This window comes from Loxodonta africana, chromosome 9 (assembly GCF_030014295.1).
Source record: "Loxodonta africana isolate mLoxAfr1 chromosome 9, mLoxAfr1.hap2, whole genome shotgun sequence".
Lineage (NCBI taxonomy): Eukaryota > Metazoa > Chordata > Mammalia > Proboscidea > Elephantidae > Loxodonta > Loxodonta africana.
Window position 1 is genome coordinate 110,602,116 of NC_087350.1, and position 20,934 is coordinate 110,623,049.

At 39.2% G+C, this 20,934-nt stretch overlaps 1 protein-coding gene across 3 annotated transcripts in view; it reads right to left on the reverse strand.

Moving 5' to 3' along the window:
• Window positions 1-20,934, reverse strand: part of UHRF2 (ubiquitin like with PHD and ring finger domains 2) — a 93,344-nt gene that overhangs the window by 13,462 nt on the left and 58,948 nt on the right. For all 3 annotated transcript variants that reach the window (XR_010322863.1, XM_003407351.4, XM_023545270.2), the window contains 4 exons: window positions 16,680-16,803; window positions 16,371-16,478; window positions 12,084-12,188; window positions 1,553-1,659 (listed from right to left, as the gene is read on the reverse strand). Coding sequence is in view for 2 of the 3 variants with exons in the window: in XM_003407351.4 (XP_003407399.1) it covers window positions 1,553-1,659; window positions 12,084-12,188; window positions 16,371-16,478; window positions 16,680-16,803 (444 nt within the window). In the remaining variant the exon portion in view is untranslated. The remainder of the gene's footprint in view (window positions 1-1,552; window positions 1,660-12,083; window positions 12,189-16,370; window positions 16,479-16,679; window positions 16,804-20,934) is intronic.

A 20,934-nucleotide genomic window follows, 5' to 3' on the forward strand; every position in this document is an offset into this window, starting at 1 on the left:
TTCCTTTAATCGCATTTTCACTGCTTGCCAATTAATTTTCTAAAACGACTGTAACATATGGTCAATGGAGCATTCTTTATTATCAGATTGTTCAAAAACTTCAATCTACCATGGACATTACAAGTGTGGGTTCTTGACGAAAGACGTTTCATTCAAGCAAAGAAATCTATTATAATTAAAGAAAAATATAGTTTTCAGATTTAACAACTTGAAAAAGCCCTTTTGCAATTTCAAGATACACTTTCATTGACAGAACCACATCAAAATATTTCTAACTCCTTTTAAGATCATTCCTCCAGAAAAGCTGGAGGTTTCTAGCTTGCTCTTGCTAAAAAAGAATATTAAGGGACCCACTCCTGCCTTAGGAATGTTTTCACCAGCAAACCTGACCTGTCTCCTCTGCTGGGTCAGTAAAATAATCCTACTGTCAGAAATAATACAGAAGGAAGACATGAAAACAGAGATTCTATGTAACCTGATACGCAATAAAGCCTTGAAAACATACTGAAATCATTTTTTATTTTACACAGTAATCAGAAATTAAGGGAACACTACTTAAAGCCAAGTGATTTAGACTCAAGAAAGTGGCTGAGTGTCACTTAATCAATCCACAAAATGTCCTTAAAAACAGAATGAAAAAAATTTCAACTTTACAAAATGATAAAAAAGCTATCAGTATGGTAAGTTATAATGTGGCAGTTGCTATCTGATGGTTTGGGTTACTGAATATTAATATTGCTATTAGCATGCATTTATGAAATAAAACATTTCAAAGTTATCAAATTTTCTGTTCCCACAGAAGCTGTAATATCATTATTTCTATAGAATAAAGGCCAGTACAAGGTGGTCTTTGTAATGCCTTAAGGGCACTTAGAAAAGGTCACTTCTGTAAGCCAGTGAACACTATCTTTTATAACACTGAAAAGACATCTTATTAGGATAAATCCTAAAAGCACCTGAGTGCTGATCTGATTAAATTATCTGGTTATCTCCCTTATGTACATAACCCTATTTCACAGCAGTGAGTCTCCTCTAAAAAGAAGCTTGTCACTTTGACAATGATAAATGTGTGTTGAGTAGAATGTCACTTTAACTTTGACCTAACATGGAACAGATAAGCCACCTTCTGCTCAATTTCATTTAGTAAAGTATAATGCTTCTCTGCTTTAAAGGTGTCAACGTGTTTTCCAATTCACCTTTCCTTTAAAGGTGTCAACGTGTTTTCCAATGCACCTTTCCTTTAAAGGTGTCAACGTGTTTTCCAATGCACCTTTCCTTTAAAGGTGTCGATATGTTAAGTAAGACTGGGAATTATGCCATTTTAAAAATAATCATATGAAGAAATAAGTTAGGATGCTTCTAAACAATTATATAATTGGGTTATGGGATTTTAATTTTAGATCCTTTTAACTGCCAATTTAAGACTCTCCCCTGCAGTTTAAGTTACAAATTATAGTCCTATAATCAAATTTGTATGCAAAGCCCAAATCCTAAAAGTCTTAAGCTTATTTACCAACTCTAATAATGAAGAGGAAACCCTGGTGGGGACTACCTGTTCATGTTTGTCAGTGTTTGATCTGCCGACGGTGCACCAATCCTTTTATTCCCCGCAAGGTTCTTGCCACCGCTCCCAGTGTATGTGAATTCATCGCCTCGGTCCTGCAGGAGAAGATTTTCTGCATTGAGACACCTGCCCCAAATATAGTTTTTCCAGTTCTTGTTTCAGAGTCAGAACATTCGCTTAAGATACTAAGTGTCGACATGTTCTCTGAAGGTACCTACCAAGATAAGGCAAAATTCAAATGCAATCTTGTGTGTCGTATACCTTCAAGTTACATTACTTGATCCAAAGCTTCCATTTTGAAGTTTATAGTTTCCAACTCCAGACGTGACTATTCTCATGGGTAGCCAAAAAATCTACACAATGCTACAAAACAGGTCATCTGACTTGAAAATATTATGCTTCATTTAATTAAAAGTTACAATACTAGTTTATAGGCTCTTTAACAAACATTCCAAAACTGAATTGGCAACCACAGTCGACACCATATCCATTTGCTGCTAACTCTCAAATTCTGAAGTTGACATTAAGTACGTTTTATAAAGCAAGTTTACCTAAAAACCTCATATTAAACTTCTAACACCTTGTTACTTTCCCTATATTTGCCATTCCAAGGGTTTACTCATTTACCATCAGGTAGAATAATCACCTACCATGAAAACAGGAGAGAACAGAGGGACTCCCTGAGACTATCACCCTGAGACGCTCTTTAAACCTAGAACTGAGCCTTCCCTGAGGTCACCTTTTAGCGAAATAGCAGAATGGCACACAAAATAGATGATACTAACCGTAAGATTGCTGCTTTACTTAAAAATCATCTGTATGAGACCAAAACGACAATGATTACTCAAAAGCAAAGATGAGAAGATAAGGAGGCAGGGAAACCAGAGTACTGGAAATGGAACAAACAGAACACAAAGAGAATGTTCATGCATTGTGATAAATGTAACTAATGTCACTGAACAATTTTTGTGGAAGTTGTCGAATGGGAACCTAACTTGCTGTGTAAACTTTCACCAAAAACTCAGTAAAATGTTATTAAAAAAAAAGTTTGGAAAAGAATTTGAAAACTGAAAACAGTATGAAGTGTCTATCTGAAAAAAACATGCTGAACTATTTCATGATATCTACACATTTATAAGGATATTCCTAAGTCTCCACCTCATTCAGTATTCAAAATAAACAGAAATAGAAAAGAAACTATCAGTACACAAATTAATTCTATTAACTAAAAAAAAAAAATTTTTTTTTAAATAGTTATTATTCTTTAGTGCAAGATCATTTTCACCTGTTCAGTCTTACCTTAAGATGACAAAGTTTTTTCTACTAAATAACTGCTTATTATAAAGGTCAATTACTAGCATTTTATTTTCCTTTCTATTAGAAGCCATAACTAAAAGTCCATCGTTTTAAAAGTGTTTTTGGGGTCTAAAAAGCTCTAGAGTCCACTTTTTATTGATCCAATAAAATTAGTGCCACACTAACATTTATATTTTAAAGAATAAGGCATGAAAGAATCTCATCTTTAATGTATACTCCATTTGGAGGAATGCTAATACAGAAACAGATCTAGAACATCCAGAATATTTCCTAAATTCATCAAAAACAGTTTTCCAAATGGCATCTGGAGTGCCTTCATAATACCACATTCATAACATGCCAACTTTTAAAGTCATCATTTTGGTAGTGCTGAGAAGAGAAAGTGGTGGGGAGTAGGAGACCACAATGGGGGCAACCTAATCTAAATAGTGTTCAAAACAGAAAAAACATCTGACTATTCTTTAAGCTGCAAATAACCAAGTAAACATGATTAAAATTCTGTATCATTAACTCATCTGTAGTTCAACCTTTAAACCAACAAAAATTGTAAATTATCAATAGGGAAGTAAAGAATTGCCAGATTATCAGAGCTTGGCCAATATTATTTCAGACTCACTCAGTTTTTCCTATGGAAAAATGATCAACCTCAACCAGTTGCATTTTCTAGTCTGTGATCCACTAAGCTGAGTCCCTGTGAGGCAGCAGCCTGAGCAAAGCTGCTACCTTGGACGAGTGGGTGTAAAGATGCTCTGTCTACACCGGGACCACAGGTTTGCCTCTGAGTTACTCAATTCCCATGTATTTCCTAATCTCTATTCTTCTGGGTCTGGGTATTCTTCTCCCAAGGTGCTAAAGCAGTAAGCTGAATGCTCCCGTTCCTGCCATCACCCTTAACAGGTACTTAGTACTTGAAAGATTAGAAGAACTTCACCCCAGTGTTCTCCTCCAAAAAAAGCCAAACTCGTTGTTGTTGTGTCGATTCCAACTCATAGCAACCCTGTAAGACAGAGCAGAACTGCCCCATAGGGTTTCCAAGAAATGGCTGGTGGATTCTAACTGCCGACCTTTTGGTTAGCAGCTGAGCTCGTAAGTGTTCTCCTTAGCCTCTCCTAAAGACTACCAGATAAATCGTTTTAAAGCACAACTAAGATCCTTAAACTTTTCCCAGAAGCCTTTAGCAACCCCGACCACCCCAAAGTATTATTTTCTTAGCTTAACATTCAAGACTGTCTACAACACAGCCTCAATTTTTGCCAGCTTCTCCCTCATAGTACCCCTTACCAGGTAAAACACTGCTGTCGAATCGATGCCGACTCACAGAGACCACATGTGTGCAGAGTAGAGCTGTTTCATAGGTTTTTAAAAAATTTTTATTATGCTTTAAGTGAAAGTTTACAAATCAGGCCAGTCTCTCATATAAAAATTTACAAACACCTTGCCATACACTCCTAATTGCTCTCCCTTCAACGAGACAGCACAGTTCTTCCCTCCACGCTCTCTACTCATGTCCATTCGGTTAGCTCCTGGCCCCCTCTGGCCTCTCATCTCCCCTCCAGACAAGAGATGCCAACATAGTCTCATGTGTCCACTTGATCCAAGAAGTTCATTCTTTACCAGTATCATTTTCCATCCCCTATTCCAGACCAATCCGTCTCAAGAGTTAGCTTTGGGAATGGCTCCTGTCTTGGGCTAACATGGTCTAGGGACCATGAACTCCAGGGTCCCTCCAGTCCCAGTCCAACCATTAAGTCTGGTTTTTTTACGAGAATTTGGGGTCTGCATGCCACTGCTCTCCTGCTCCCTCAGGGTTTCTCTGTTGAGTTCCCTGTCAGGGCAGTCATCGGTTGTAGCCGGGTACCATTTAGCTCTTCTGGTCTCAGGCTGATGTAATCTCTGGTTTATGTGGTCCTTTCTGTCTCTCAGGCCCATAATTACCTTGTGTCTTTGGTGTTCTTCATTCTTCCTTGCTTCCATAATTACCTTGTGTCCTTGGTGTTCTTCATTCTTCCTTGCTCCAGGTGGGTTGAGACCAATTGATGCATCTTAGATGGCCGCTTGCTAGTGTTTATGACCCCAGATGCCACTCTCCAAAGTGGGATACAGAATGTTTTCTTAATAGATTTTATTATGCCAATTGACTTAGATGTCTCCTGAAACCACAGTCCTCAAACCCCCACCCCTGCTACGCTGGCCTTTGAAGCGTTCAGTTTATTCAGGAAACTTCTTTGCTTTTGTGTCGACCTCTCCTGTATTGTGTATTGTTTTTCTCCATAGGGTTTTTAAGGCTGTGACTTTTGGAAATAGGTTGCCAGGCCTTTTTTCCAAGATGTCTCTGGGAGAGTTTAAACCACCAACTTTTTGGTTAGTAATCAAGCACTCTTTTGTACCACCCAGGAACTCTTAGTACCCCTTTTACATGCCTGCAAAACTGGGTACTACTACTAGTACTGACAGCACCTACTTAGCACTTACTGTGTGCATGGGATTAGGCTAAGGATTTATATACGATCAATTCATTTAACCCTCACATCAACCCTATGAGGTAGGTATTTTATGCTGTATTTTACAGATGAGGCAGAGGTTCAATAACTTGCCTAAGGTCGTACAGCTAGTAAGAGATGGCACGGGACACAAGCACAGACAGCGTGGTTCCCAAGTCTATTCTCGACCACCGAGCAAACTACTTCTCAGACCACTGTGAACAGCAGGTCCTCTTTGTGGGTCCTCATTTCTCAAGTGAGGTCACCCAAACACATGGCACTGGAACTGGTACTGTATTCATTCTCAAGTTCCTGGGGTAAAACAGTAACTAATTTATCAGCAGGTGCTCATAATTTCACGTCCAGGTAGCCAAAAAGAACAAAGCTAACTGGCTCCATGGATGTTTTACCAAGTCAAATGTTTCAGAACAAATTTTCTCTCGAACGAGAAAAGCTTATTGGGGTTTTTCCCAACTTATTCCCGTAGAGATGACTTACCTACAATAAAAGATCAAAAGGTTGAAAATGCTTACAAAATATGTAAATACCTCCAAAAATATGTTAGCTGGCAATGTAATTAAGCCTTCATTCTAGTCCTAAAATACTCTTTGTTATTTAATAGATTTAGACTAGTTAATTAACAGCTCATCAGTAAGTTTCTCCACAATTGTTTAATGTTTGACTAGTAACTATATTCAAAAGATGGAAGAAAGGAAAAAGCTACAATAATTACACCCCACCGCTTTAGCTTGTTACTCATTTTTAGTTTTACAATTGGATGTTTGCTGTGTTCATAGGTTTAAACTTCTGCTACAGACAATTTAACTAATGTTGAGTCCTTGTTATGTGCCCACGACTGTTGCTGAGTTTTACATATTACTGCATTTAAAATTAATAACTGTCTTTCTGTTATAAGATATAATTTTTTTCTATTTTACGCAGGAGGAAACAGAGGTTTACCTGGGTGAAATAACTTGGCCAACGGCACACATACAACAAATGTCAGAGCCCAGGTTAAATACAATTGGCCAGCTGCTAATAACCAATGCTAAAGGGACCCTACTTTCAGTTGGTTAGTTTTATTACAGAGATTTAGAAAAATTCTAAGTGTTGACTGTAACTAACTATGTAACATTTCTTTGTATTTCTAACAAGTACATAAAGACATGGCTTCAAAATATGCATGGCAGAAGAGTACTCAAAGGATTAGCCAAAATACTTCCATTTCCAGTTTCCTGTGTCATGTTAATGTGACATGCTGCCAAATCTGCCTTTCAGAGGACAGCAAACTTTTCTACTTTTGTCTGCAAACGCACTACATGTGAGCCATTCAACAGTTATTCTAATTCATCACTGCGAGATCTTGAGAAACCAAGCAAGTGAAACCGAGGTATTACTAAACAGGAAATTGGGAGGCATTTGATTAGGACCACAGAAGATAGAAATCCACAAAGTCATAACCCGTATCTATCTAGTTTCTACTGCAGCTGAGTCTCTTTACGACTTTTAGAAAATGTGAAATACATAATTTGAAGCTGCAAAAACTTAAATGACTTACCATAAAGCTAATGACCTTAGGAAAGATCCTCAAATACACTTTTTGAAAACTGTCAAAAGTTAACATTTAAACTAGTTAATGAAAAATTTTAAATTCCCTTACAAAAAAAGTCCTGATTTTTAAAAATACCCAAATAGATTGCAATTTTCACTAGTAAGTGAATCTTCCTCTGGATTCAACTGTTTAAAAATAAATATTACCTACAAGAACAAATATACCTGTGAACTCAGCCCTGGATGGCACTTTGTAAAATCCTGTCTCTGATACGAGGAATTTAATTTTATCTGATGAACTACATAAGCACTGTGGAAAAAGGAATGATTAATTAATAGACAGGTATTAAAAAAAGAAAAACAGGTATTACTACATATAAATGAATAAATTACCACTTGTGCCTGGTTATAGAATTAATGTGACTAATTTAGCAGTTACGCTCTCATTAACCCTGTTTCCCTATGAGAATATATATGTACACTGAACTTCGGCTTTCAACGAAGAAATAAATGTTTGGTTATAAAACTGAGAACCAAATCTACACTAGGTCAGCTTCAAACAATTTTATTACTATGTTTTAATATTCCATTTTCTTGCAATGCGCCCTTCTCCCTAAACGTCCTCATTAAGCTTAGTAGTAAACAATGAAATACAAGTAGTAACTGCACCTAACAGACCCAGGTCCTGCGGAAAGGCTTTACAAACCACATCTGCAGCACTGAGAGTTTAAAATGGATTTAGTGGGGCTGAGGGTGGGACCAGAGAGTGCTGCAAATTGGATGGAAATGTTCTAAAATTGGATTATGACTCGAGGGCACTGGGTTGGGTTAGTACCAAAAACCAAATCCATTGCTGCGGAGTCGACTCTGACTCACAGCGACCCTACAGGACAGAGCAGAACTGCTCCACAGGGTTCCAAGAAGTAGCTGGTAGATTCGAACTGCCAGCCCTTTTGTTAGCAGCCGTAGCACGCTATAGCTCTTAACCACTGCTTAAAAATCACTGAACTGTACACTTGAAATTGGGTGAATTTCATGGTATGTAATTATGGTATGTAAATTAAGCCAGTTATACACACACACACACATGCTGTGTCCCTGTGGTAGGCAGCCTCCAAGATGGCCCCCAATAACCCTGGCCTTCCAGAATTCATACCCTTATACAGTCTCCTCCCACATTGTGCCAGGGTTGTTCTGTGATACCAGTAGAATAGGGCAGAAGTGATGATATTTCACTTCTAAGATTAGTTTATAAAAGACTGTGTGGCTCCTATCTTTGGATGGCTCTGTCTCACACACCACTTGCTCTGGGGGAAGCCAGCTGCTATGTTTGCCAAACACCATGAGTGAGCTCGGAAGTAGATCCTCTGGCCCTGGACTACAGTAACCTCGTGCGACCCCTGAACCAGAACCACTCAGTTAAAGCTTCCCAGATTTCTGACTCACAGAAACTGTGAGACAATTAATGTTTGTTTCCAGCTGCTTAAGTTTTAGGACAATTTCTTACTCAGCAATAGATAAATGAATACAGTCTCTGTGAAAAATATTTTTCACAACTGGCTAGAAAACCAAAAAAAAACCCCGCTGCTGTTGAGTCTATTCCGACTCATAACGACCCTATAGGACAGAGTAGAACTGCCCCATAGAGTTTCCAAGGAGTGGCTGGTGGATTTGAACTGCCGACCCTTTGGTTAGCAGCTGTAGCACTTAACCACTATGTCATTGGCTAGAAGATGTAAAATAAAGGCAATAACACTCCTTGGAGAAAAAGGTGGGGGGTGCATGTATTCCTTATTGCTGGTATTTCCTTCCATGTAGCAGGAGCTTAATTAGATTTACACACTCTTGGCCTTTTTCTTCCTTTTCATTTACTCCAAGGGAGGAATACCTTAGATCACATAAGTGGATTTTGGATACATAACTGGGCAGGTGTAACTCTGTCTACTCCTTCATTCTCTTGGAAGCCAAACTGTGTGAAAGAAACACATTCTGGTCTGTCTGCTCTCCAAGGGCTAATCATTCCTGTAAAAGGGAGTGAGTCCTCCCCATCCCATCCCCTACTCCCAGCTTTACAGTGGGGAGGGGCCTGCAACTGCCTGGCTCTGTCTGTGACTGGATGGACAAATCTCTTCCTGGGCTGCAAAATTAGGAAGCCTGCTGTTGTTACACACCTAGTCCATGTCATTCAACCCAGAATTATTTTAAAAAAGTCATTATAAAGGTGTACTTCAGCCTTCTATCTGCTGTTCTACGTCTCTTAATTGGTCCAGAATTCAGACACGCATATAATTTTATCTCATTACTTCAAACGCTAAACACCAACAGATCTATTTCATACTTCTCAAAACAGGTTTTGGAATATTAGTGGCTCAGCAAAGTTGCTCACCTCACCAATGTTAGAGAAACTGTCTTTTAGAATGAGAATGGCAGAGAGAAAAAAGTTTGCTTGTGATTACTAGGTTACACCCTAAAAGCAGGCTGGAGGACAGAAAACCTGCAAAGAGCATGCACGTGGGGCGGAAGTTTTAGAATCACAGAAGTAGTTAGAAACATCTGAAGCACCATCTCCTCTGCGGTGGTGGTGGTGTTGTCAGGTGCCATTGAGTCGCTTCCGACTCATGGCAACCCTATGTACAAGAGAATGAAACACTGCCCAGTCCTGTGCCATCCTCATAATCGTTACACTTGAGCCCACTGTTGAAGCCACTGTGTTATTCCATCTCACTGAGGGTCTTCCTCTTTTTTTGCTGACCCTTATTTTACTGAGCATGGTGTCCTTCTCCAGGGATTGACTGGTCCCTCCTGGTATCATGTCCAAAGTACATGAAGGGGGAGGAATGGACAGAGTTACACCTGCCCAGTTTCATATCCAAAATTCACCTACATGATGTGAGTTATTCCTCCTTAGCGTAAAAAAAGAGGAAGAAACACTGATATACAGATAGGTAATGGTATGATAGTATAATTAACCCCCGTGAGCCCATCACAACACTTGATTAATTCATGACCAACTTATCTATACTCCCACCTACTTCCCTCATTTCCACCTTATGTCTAATGACTTTTCATTCTTTGTATGACTTCAAGGAGCAGCTGACATAATTCCAGTTCTATAACATTCAAGATCTGACTTCATAAAAATGAAGTCTCTACTAGGAACCCAACTGATTTTTGATGAAGGCTGGAAAGCAATTTAATAGAGGAATGATAGCCTTTTCAAGAAATGAGGCTGCAGCAACGGGACATCTGCAGATTAAAAAAAAAAAAGGAATCTTGACCTAAGTCTCATACCTTATACAAAAATTAACTCAAAATGTATCACAGACTTAAATGTAAAACTATAATAGGAGAAAATCTTTGGGGTCTAAGACTAAGCAAAGAGTTCTCAGACTTGACATCAAAAACACAATCCATAAAAAGCCCTGTATGCTGCAGTAGGTGGTGAGATGGCATCGGTCAGCACCTTGGAGACCACTGTACACACAGATCGCCTGGTGACATGGTTAACATGCAGATTCTAATTCAGCAGGTCTGGGCAGTCTGAGCGCCTGCATGTCTAAGTTGCTGGTTCTCGGACTATACTTCAATGAGAAAGGGCTTAAATCTTCTCTAGAGCCCCACTGCAGTGAACACAACAAAATTGCAATCATGGAACTTCTATCAAACATGTACCATGCTACCCGGATTTGTGTTATTAAAAAGACCCAGGCCTGGAAAATAAAGGAATCTGGGGTTTGTTCCTACAAAAATTATATTTTTATTTAGAAGACGCCTAGAATTTTGCAAAATAAGTTGATATATTAATAAAATTCTTGAGAACAAAAAAGTTAATAAACTGGACTTCATGAAAACAAAAAACTTGCTCTGTGAGGATGAAAAGACAAGCTACAGACTGAGAAAAAATATTTGCAAACTACTTTATCTGACCAATGGTGAAAAACAATCACAATCCCATTAGGAAATGGGCAAAAGGCCTGAAGAGATGCCCCACCAGAGAGACTACAGATGGCAAGTAGGCACACGAATGGTACTCAGCATCACTGGCCGTTTACAACAACAACAACAAACCCATTGCCATCGAGTTGATTCAGACCCATAGCGACCCTACAGGATAAAGTAGGACTGCGCCATAGGGTTTTCTAGGCTGTAATCTTTATGGCAGCAGGCTGTCGCATCTCTCTCCCCGGGAGTGGGTAGTGGGTTTGAACCACCGACCTTTTGGTTAACACTGCAGCACTTAACCACCGTGCCACCGTGGCCCCTTTTCGTTAGCCATTAGGGGACTACAAATTAAAATCACAATGAGGTATCACTACACACCTATCAGAATAACAAAGAGTGACAACACCAATTGCTGCTGAGGATGTGGGGAAGCTGGATCACTCACATACTGCTGGCGGGAATGTAAAATGGTATCGCCACTCTGGAAGAGTCTGGCAGCTTCCTAAAAGACTATGCATGCAAACACCGTATGATAAAGCAACTGTACTTTTGGGCATTTATTTTGGAGAAATGAAGACTTATGTTTATACAAATACCTGTATACAAATGTTTATAGCAGCTTTATTTCTAAAAGCGAGTGAAAAAAGCCAATCCTGGACGGTCATATACTACATGATTCCTTTTATAAAAATCCTTGAAACAACAAAATTATAGGAATTGAGAGCAAATGTGCCTCTGTCAGGGGGCTAAGGAGGGGGCAGAGGTGAAAGGAGAGTGCGTGTAGTAGTTGTTAAAGGGCAAGATGAGGGATCCTTGTGGTGATGGAAATGTGTCGTATTTTGACTGTATCAATGTCAATATCCTGGTTGTGACATTGTACTACGATTTTGCAAGATATTACCACTGGGGGAAACTGGGTGAAGGGTACATGGAATCTCTATGTATGAATCTACAATTATCTCAAAATAAAAAAGTTTAAAAAAAGAGTGCTATAGAAAATGTGAGTACTTTCATCGTAGTAATTAGTTACCAAATGTATATATAAATCAAACCAGTCATGTAAAGATTAAAGACTGTCAAGTGATTTACCTTATATCTTGTATCGCAGTGACCACTTCAACATAAACATCACCCTAAAAAGAGACGGGAGTTGCTGTAGCCTAGATAAAGCTTCTGTACTTTCCTGCACGACCAAGACAGGTTTTAAAGAATGAGGCTGTATCACTTACTACTTCATCCGCAAATCCACCAGCCAGGACAAGAGAATAAGCCCCATCGTTACTTCGACCATGAATTCCACCAACATGGGGCCTATGGACACCTGCTTCGCTCACCTATAAAATAAGCAGAAAGAGTCTCACAATGCCTCTCAACAGTTAAGTTACATTTAAAAAGTGCATTCACATATATTATTGAACTCTAAAAATCTCCAACCAAGAACTGAAACTCACCCAGAGTTCTCTTTTGCTCTTACTTAGTTCTCCCACAGTATGTCCCTTAGGGTACTGTCCTGTTATATTGTGTCACTCCAAAATCTGTACTGTAAATTCTAACCCCTACACCTGTGGTTATACTACCATTTGTTATTTTAATGTCTTTGTTGTTTTAATGAGACAGCATTAGTCAATCTCTTTTTAGACATAAAAGGAGCAGAGTAAACAAAGAAGGGAGGAAGCACCATTGGGGGAAGATAGATGCCATGCCACATGAAGATCACTGAGGAACCAAGGAACAAGGACTTTCCCCCAAGGCAGAGAAAGAGAGCCTTCCCCAAGAGCCTGTTCCCTGAATTCAAAATTCTAGTCTCTTAAACTACGAGAAAATAAATTTCTGTTCATTAAAGCAACCCACTTGTGTTATTTCTGTTATAGCAGCACTAGAGAACTAGACAGGTACTGAAGTGATGATGACTCTAGAACTGCTCCCACCTAGAATTCTAAGTTTCAAAATAACATTGAAATATTCCTCACCTTATGTCTACTGGTACTTTCACTCAACACAGCTACAACGGAACTTACTCTCAGTGTTCCAAATCTCTTCTCCCTCACTTCTTGTTTTCTGCCCAGCTGACCACCAGTTGGCCAAGTCAGAAATGCAGGAGTGATTTTAGACTCTTTTTCTCCCTTATTCCCCAAACCCATTTGGTCACAAATACTGCTGATTCTAGCTCTTAAATCTCTCAAATTCATCATTTTCTACCTTCCCTGCTATGTTCTTAGTGCAAGTCACGGACGCCTACCACAGAGCTTTCTTCCCTGCTTCCAGCTCTGCTCCTTCAAATCCACTCTGTCTATCACAAACAGAACGGTCCTTTGAAGAATCATCCTGCTTTGGGTTTTCAACTGCTTAAAATATAACAGAAACCCTGGTGGTATAGTGGTTAAGTGTTCAGCTGCTAACCAAAAGGTCAGTGGTTCCAATCCACCAGGCACTCCTTGGAAAATCTACGGGGCAGTTTTACTCTGTCCTATAGAGTCACTATGAGTCAGAATCGACTTGAAGGCAGTAGGTTTTTGGTTTTGGTTTTAAAACATAAATAAAGTATCAAGCCCAAGCTAAGCGTTATACATTACTCTCTCCCAATACGGCTCCTATTTACTTTCCTAGCCTTATCTCCAGTTTCTCCTTCATGAAACCTATATACTTGAGCCCAAACTACTCAGTGTCACCCAAACATGCTATTCCTTTTCTTTCTTTATTCATGCTATTCTACTTCAATGGTCTACTGCTTTCTTCCATACGTCTTCAAGTCTGGCTCACTGAAACAAGTGTCATTTCTTTGTATGATTCAAGTTCCGCAAGAAAGATACTGTAGTTCAACTGTTTGTAATACGATTATACTTAGCACAGAAAAGGAAGCTGAAATCTAAGCTAGTACAGTAGACTGGGGAAAAAAGGACACTTTAGAAGCCAACGAGAAGCTGATCAGTGCATGAAAACCTGGAAAAGCTTATGTACTTCAGCAGAAGACAGAACCACGGGATAGATCTAAAAACACAGGGTTGACTCAAGTGTGTACAAGGAGTTTTTAGGCTAGCCCAAGTTCATGCAAGCCAGGAGACTGCTCCTCTCCTACACCTGCAGGAGATTTATTTTCTGAAAAGGCTTGCATAGATGGAAATAGGGGAACTAAGTGAAAGTCTCCGCAGTGAACACTGAGGCTTCCCTTTCACTAGGTTCCCAAAATGTTGGCAGCCACTGTTGTCACTCCGTCTTGTTGAGGGTCTTCTTTTTCGCCGACCCTCTACCTTACAAGCGTGACGTCCTTCTCCAGGGACTGGTCCCTCCTGATAACATGAACAAAGTATGTGAGACAAAGTCTCGCCATCCTCACTTTGAAGGAGCATTCTGGTTGTACTTTTTATAAGACAGATTTGTTCGTTCTTCTGGAAGTCTGTGGTATATTCAATATTCTCTGGCAACAACATAATTCAAAAGCATCAATTCTTCTTTGGTCTTCCTTATTCATTGTCTAGCTTTCACATGTATATGAGACAACTGAAAATACCATGGCTGACTGAGTCAGGCACACCTTAGTCCTCAAAGTGACATCTTTCCTTTTTAACACTTTAAAGAGGTCTTTTGCAGCAGATTTACCCAATGCAATACATCATTTGATTTCTTGACTGGTGCTTCCGTGAGTGTTGATTGTGGATCCAAGTAAAATGAAATCCCTGACAACTTCAATATTTTCTCTGTTTATCGTGATGTTGCTTATTGGTCCAGTCGTGAAGGTTTTTGTTTTCTTTATGTTAAGGTGTAATCCATACTCAAGTCTGTAGTCTTTGATCCTCATCAGTAAGTGCTTCAAGTCCCCTCCACTTTCAGCAAGCAAGGTTGTGTCATCTGCATATCCTGGTTGTTAATGAGCCTTCTTTCAATCTTGATGTCATGTTCATCTTCATACAGTCCAGCTTCTCAGATTATTTGCTCAGCATACACATTGAATAAGTATGGTGAAAGGATACAACCCTGACACATACCGTTCCTGATTTTAAACCAAGCGGTATCCCTCGTTCTGTTGGAACAACTGCTTCTTGGTCCAGGTTCTGCATGAACACATTTTAAGTGTTCTGGAATTCCCATTCTTTGCAATGTTATCCACAATTTGTTATGATTCACATTGTCGAGTGCCTTTGCATAGTCAATAAAATACAGGTAAACACCTTTCTGGTATTCTCTGTTTTTAGCCAAGATCCATCTGACATCAGCAATGATATCCCTCATTCCACGTCCTATTCTGAATCAGGTTTGAATTTCTGGCAGTTGCCTGTTGATGTACTGTAACCACTTTTGGATTATCTTCAGCAAAATTTTATTTGCATGTGATATTAATGACACTCTATAGGTGATCTTATCTGGTCTTATGGCTTTAGCTATCAGGTACCTCCACACACTGGCTACTCTGAATGTGTATTTCCTATTAGACTCCTCTTCTGAATTCTAGTTTCACTTATCCACAGTCTACTCTACATCGCCACTTGAATTTATTGTTGGAATTTCAAACTTCTGACTCCCCTCCTCATCAGGGATGCAAACAGATACTTGCACACCAATGTTCACTGCAGTTGTATTCATAATAGTCAAAAGATGGAAACAACCCAAGTGTCCATCAACAGATGAATGTATGAACAAAATGTGGCATGTACATATGATAGAATATTATTCAGCCATAAAGAAAATGAAGTCCTGATACATGCTATGACATAGATGAACCTTGATAACATTACGATGAGTGAAGTAAGCCAGACTTAAGAGGACAAATGCTTTTTGACCCCACTTATATAAAATACCTAGAATAGGCAAATGCACAGCAACCAAAGTTTATTAGTGGTTACCAGGGATGGGAAGGAGAGAGCAAGGGAGAGCTATTGTTTAAGAAGTACTGAGTTTGTGTTTGGGGTCATGAAAAACCTCTTTTGTTTACAGTAAAGTTCAGAATGTCTCTAATGGGAAACTGTTATACTCGAGATTTTTTTTTTTTTCTTTCACATTAACTTTTTCATAATGATAAAATTACCTTTCTAAAGAAGAAATTAGGAATAAATACAACAGAGCCTCCCAGCGCTTAAGGGAAATGGGATATACTTATATCCTAGAATTAGCTAGCCCTTTTTTCTGCTCAATACCTTAGCATTCGTTCAGGAGGGTAAGCCCCAAAGAAAACACCCGAAGACAGAGTTCTTAGGGTTCGATGACATTAAATCAGAACATCTACAATTCAAAGAAAATATTTAGTATTTCAAATATTAAATCCTTGGTAAGAAAAATTCTTTAGAAAGCTTAACTGTACTAGAATAGTAAAACAAAGGGCTGAAAAGGCATAGCTGATGCCTAACTCCATGACATATGTTCCTCTGTCTATTAACTTACTCATCATAAAGGAAATCTTTTATTCCAACAACCAAATGCCATGTGTTATTAGCTAGGTTACTCCATTTATAACCGAAAGATATTAACACACTGCTATATATATCCAATATCCCCCTATGAACTAAGCCAATTTTAAAACATACCTGAACTCTGAATCTCCAAGTTGACCCAACAGGAATCCCAGGAATGGGTCCATAATGATTAGAAGGGACAATAGTACATTCTCTAGTACGACCAACACAGGCCATTCCCTGAAAGTCACAAAACAAGCTGAGAAATCAGTTATGGCCAAATTTTAAAGAAAGCCCGTAATACACACAAAATGTAAATAAAACAGAAACCAACTATTTATGTAATTTAAGATTGGTGATATCAACAATTAACTGTGTGGTTTAATCTTTTACGCCATTACTACTATTGCACTGAAACATTAATGAGAATTTCTTCTTTACCCTGCCCCAGTCTCTCCGGCTTTCAGTACTGGCTGACGGCATCTTTGCTTTCTTTTTACTCATCTTAAGTCTTTCACCAGCCTTCACAACTTCACTGGAATCAGTTTTACAGGATGGACAATACCTTAAAAAAAAGAACAAAAGACCATATTAAGGCCAGTAACAGAATACAGTCTTCCCAGAGTAGATTAGTTTTTAAGATGCATTACTTGGCTTATATTAAAGAGCTTCAGCTGACAATAAAAGTTATTATACCTTTCAAAATATTTACATGGTTAGGCTGGCCATTAAAAAAAAAATTCTTGTCATTCTTATAGAGAACTTGAGGATTTTAATATCTGAAATCCTCACATTCAGTTCAGAAGCCAGACAAAGCTGTACAACTGGATGGTTCTGATTTTATCACTAATCCGGAGAATAAAAGTTATCCATTTGAAGTGTTAATCATTAAAACAAAACGAGCAAGAGTAGATGCTTCTAGACTCAACACTGAACTATGCAACTGATACATCTCCCCATCTGAATAATAAACCAAAAAAACCCAAACCCAGTGCTATCGAGTCAATTCTGACTCATAGCGACCCTACAGGACAGAGTAGAACTGCCCCAAAGGGTTTCTAAGAAGAGCCTGGTGGATCTGAACTGCCAACCTTTTGATTAGCAGCCATAGCAGTAGCTCTTAACCACTATGGCACCAGCGTTTCCACCTGAATACTAGGTTATTAAAATTCTCCAAGTTAAAAGCATACACTCGTCTATCATAACATGTATATAGGATTTAAAAACTGTTTTTATTAGCCTTATCTCTAGCTCAATTTTAACAACCCATCTTTTTTTTTGTTCTTTAGTATATTTGCAGTTGGGTACCCTGCTAGAACTTGCATATCATTAAGACCTGCCTTCAGTCATTTCTAAAACAAAAGCAAGGTATAAATACATCTATAGAACGAGGTGGGGCTGTTCTTGTGTCGCCAAGGAATGGAAACTCTGGGAATATCCTAATGAAGATCTAATCGCCATGCCCCACATTAACCTTAAATTTCTATTTCTATACTTTCCATTTTCAAAATTATCGATTCCATGTGGTCTTTACGGCAAGGAAGACGATGTCTATGCTCACTAGTCAATTTTGACTGCCTGATTATGAGATTGGAGACTTGGTAGCACAGTGGTTGAGAGTTTGGCTGTTAACCAAAAGGTCGGCAGTTTAAATCCACCAATTGCTCCCTGGAAACCCTATGGAGCACTTCTACTCTGTCCTGTAGGGTAGCTATGAATCGGAATCAACTTGACAGCAATGAGTTTTTTTTTTTTTTTAATTATGACAGCATAATTGACACTAATGGATTTTGGGTTTTAATTATCAGGTATCTTGTCTGGCACTATAGGAGAGAAAAATATAAATAATTTAGTTCCTCGTCCTGAGAAAATTAGTTGGGGAGGTAAGGTACAGACACAAATTCACAGCAAAATTATGTATGAGAAGACACTAAATACTATGAAAGTAAAAATCATTCTAATTGGGAAATCAGATAGACTTCCAAAAATTAATTTGTTCTAAGAAAGACTATATTTCACCTGATAAAAAAGAAAAAAAAATTTTTTTTTCACCTGATATGCTAGCCTTTATAACTATAATTTTATCAACAATCTTGTGATTAAAACAAGTATTCTCTCTTTCTGATGAGAAACTGAGTCTAGCATTTAAATATCCAGGCAATATGATTTGGAGAAGCAGAAAAGTAGGTTTAAGGTGAGGACTCACAGGGGAAGTGAAGGAGCTCGATATGAAGGGAAAGCCACTCCACAGGGTAACGTAAGACATCCTAATTATATTATCCTAAAGTGATCCCTGACGTTCGTTCCTTCGACAGGTTTGCTCGGAACCTACTACGTGCCACGCACTACTTTGGTGCTGGATATAAGAGTTTGTGATCGAGATGTTCTCACGCACTAGTTGAGGAAAATCAGTACGTACAAGGGAAGAATTTCACAAAGTGGTAAGTGCTGAGGGAAACACATCAGCAGGGTTATGAGATAAGATGATGAGGAATGGTGTGCTTCTTTAGACAGAGTAGACACAGCTTCTGAAGCGACGCTCCAGCTGAGGCCAGTTGTGGGAGGCAGCCAGGGAAGGCATTCCAGGCAGAGAAACACTAAGCGCAAAGGTCCTGAGGCATAAAAAGGAATGGTATGCTTTGAAAAACAGAACAGTGGGCACAACTGAAAGCTAGTCAACAAGCAGGAGAGTGGTAAGTTACTAGGTTAGGGAGGTTGGCAGGGGCCAGGTCACAGATGGTAAAGGCTTAGATTTTATTCTAAGCGCAATAAGAAGACGTTGTTGTTGTGTGTTACTGAATCTATTCCGACTCATCGCAACCCTATGACAGAGTAGAACTGCCCTTCAGGGTTTCCTGGGAGGCAAGTGACATGACTCAGGACTTAAGATCATCCTGGCTCCTATGGGAGAGCTGACGGGCAACGTGAAAACAAGCAGACTCATTAGGCATCTATTACAGCTGTTCAGGCAAGAGATGATTTGGACTGGAGTGCTAAGAGTGGAGAAAGATCTGACAAGATGTGCTGATATTTCGGATGTAGAGTGTGCGAGGAGGTAAAGGAGGAATCGAGAGTGAAGGTCAGCTATTTCAGGTGAACAAGTGGATAAAATGATGGTACCATTTTTTGAAGAGTGAAAGAGGAGCAGGATTTTAGGGAGGGTGTTTGTGGAATTCAAGATCTCCATTTGGACATAATAATTTTGTGAAATAGTTAGATATAGGACTATAAAACTCAGGGGAGATTAGATCCGAAGATAAATTTGGAGCCATGAGCTTGGTATTTAAAGTCTCATGACTGGATGAGGTCATTTGAGAGTAAGCACAAACAGAAAAGAAGTAGGTCCAGATGCTTTGGGGAACTCCAGCATTCAGAAATCTGGTCAGTGAGGGGAAACTAAGACACTAGGAAGGAAAGACCAATTAAGTAACATGAAAACTAGGATCATATGATATCGTCAAACCTATAAAAAGTGTTTCCAGGAGAAGCAGCAGCTGAGCAGTAGAGTAAGATGTGGACTAAGTGACCAGTGGGTTTGACAACACAGAAGTGTCTGCGAGCCTGACAAGCAGATTTAGTGGCGTAGTGGGAAGGAAAGCCAGACTGGAGTGCTAAGACGTGAATAGGAAAGGAAATGGAAACAATTAGTGGAGATAGTTCTTCAGAAGCTTTGCCATCAAAGGAGCAGAAAATGGGGTAGGTAGCCGTTGGGAGAAATGGCATCAAAGTTGGTGTGCATTGTGTGCGTGTGTTGTGTTTTTAAAAACTCATGAGATTCTAGGATGTCGATAAGAATGACCCAGTAATGGCAATAAAGGAGAGGAATTTACAGGAATGGAGTTCCTAAAAAGGCAAGAGTCTAGGGTGTGATCATGTAAAGTGCTGGTTGGAGATGAAAGGAAGAAGTTTTATCCCCTTCTCGTTTTCCACCTCTACAGCCTCTGTCCTAATACAATGACAACCTTCCCAATAGGCTGAGGAGACCAAGGAGCAGAGAACAATCTATTCTTCACATGGTTACTGGCTACTCACTTGTAACATCGTTATTTTTGACAATGTCATTCCCTTACCTAAGATCCCTCAATGGTAGCACATGGCTCATAGTTTCAAAAGAAAACAAACAAACAAACAAAAAATCTCCTTAATATGGCATTAAAAAGTCCATTACAACCTGGTGGGCCCATGTTCCCAGTCTCTTTTCGAATCACTTCTTTTTGTAGCTAACATTGATAAACAGAAGAAGTATAGACTTTAGTAAGTATATTTGATCCAGAAGTGTTGTTCTAACTTACCTACCTCATAGTATTAACTAAGATTATCCATATAAAGCACTTTGCTAGTGCCTAGCACACATTAAGTACACTATTATAACCAAAACCAAACCTGTTGCCATTGAGTCAATTCTGACTCATAGCAACCCTATAAGACAGAGTAGAACTACCCCACAGGGTTTCCAAGGCTGTAAATCTTTACGGAAGCAGACTGCCACATCTTTCTTCTGCAAAGCAGCTGACGGTTCGAATCGCTGACCTTTTGGTTACCAGCCAAGTGCTTTGCCACCGCACCACCAGGCAGGGGCATCTAATCTAGTTGGAGAGTCAGGAGGGCCATCCACAAAGGCTTCCCAGAGGAAGCCATAATGAAGTGAAAACCTGAAGGGTGAGTACTGTCCTGAAGTTAAGCATGGAGGGAAATA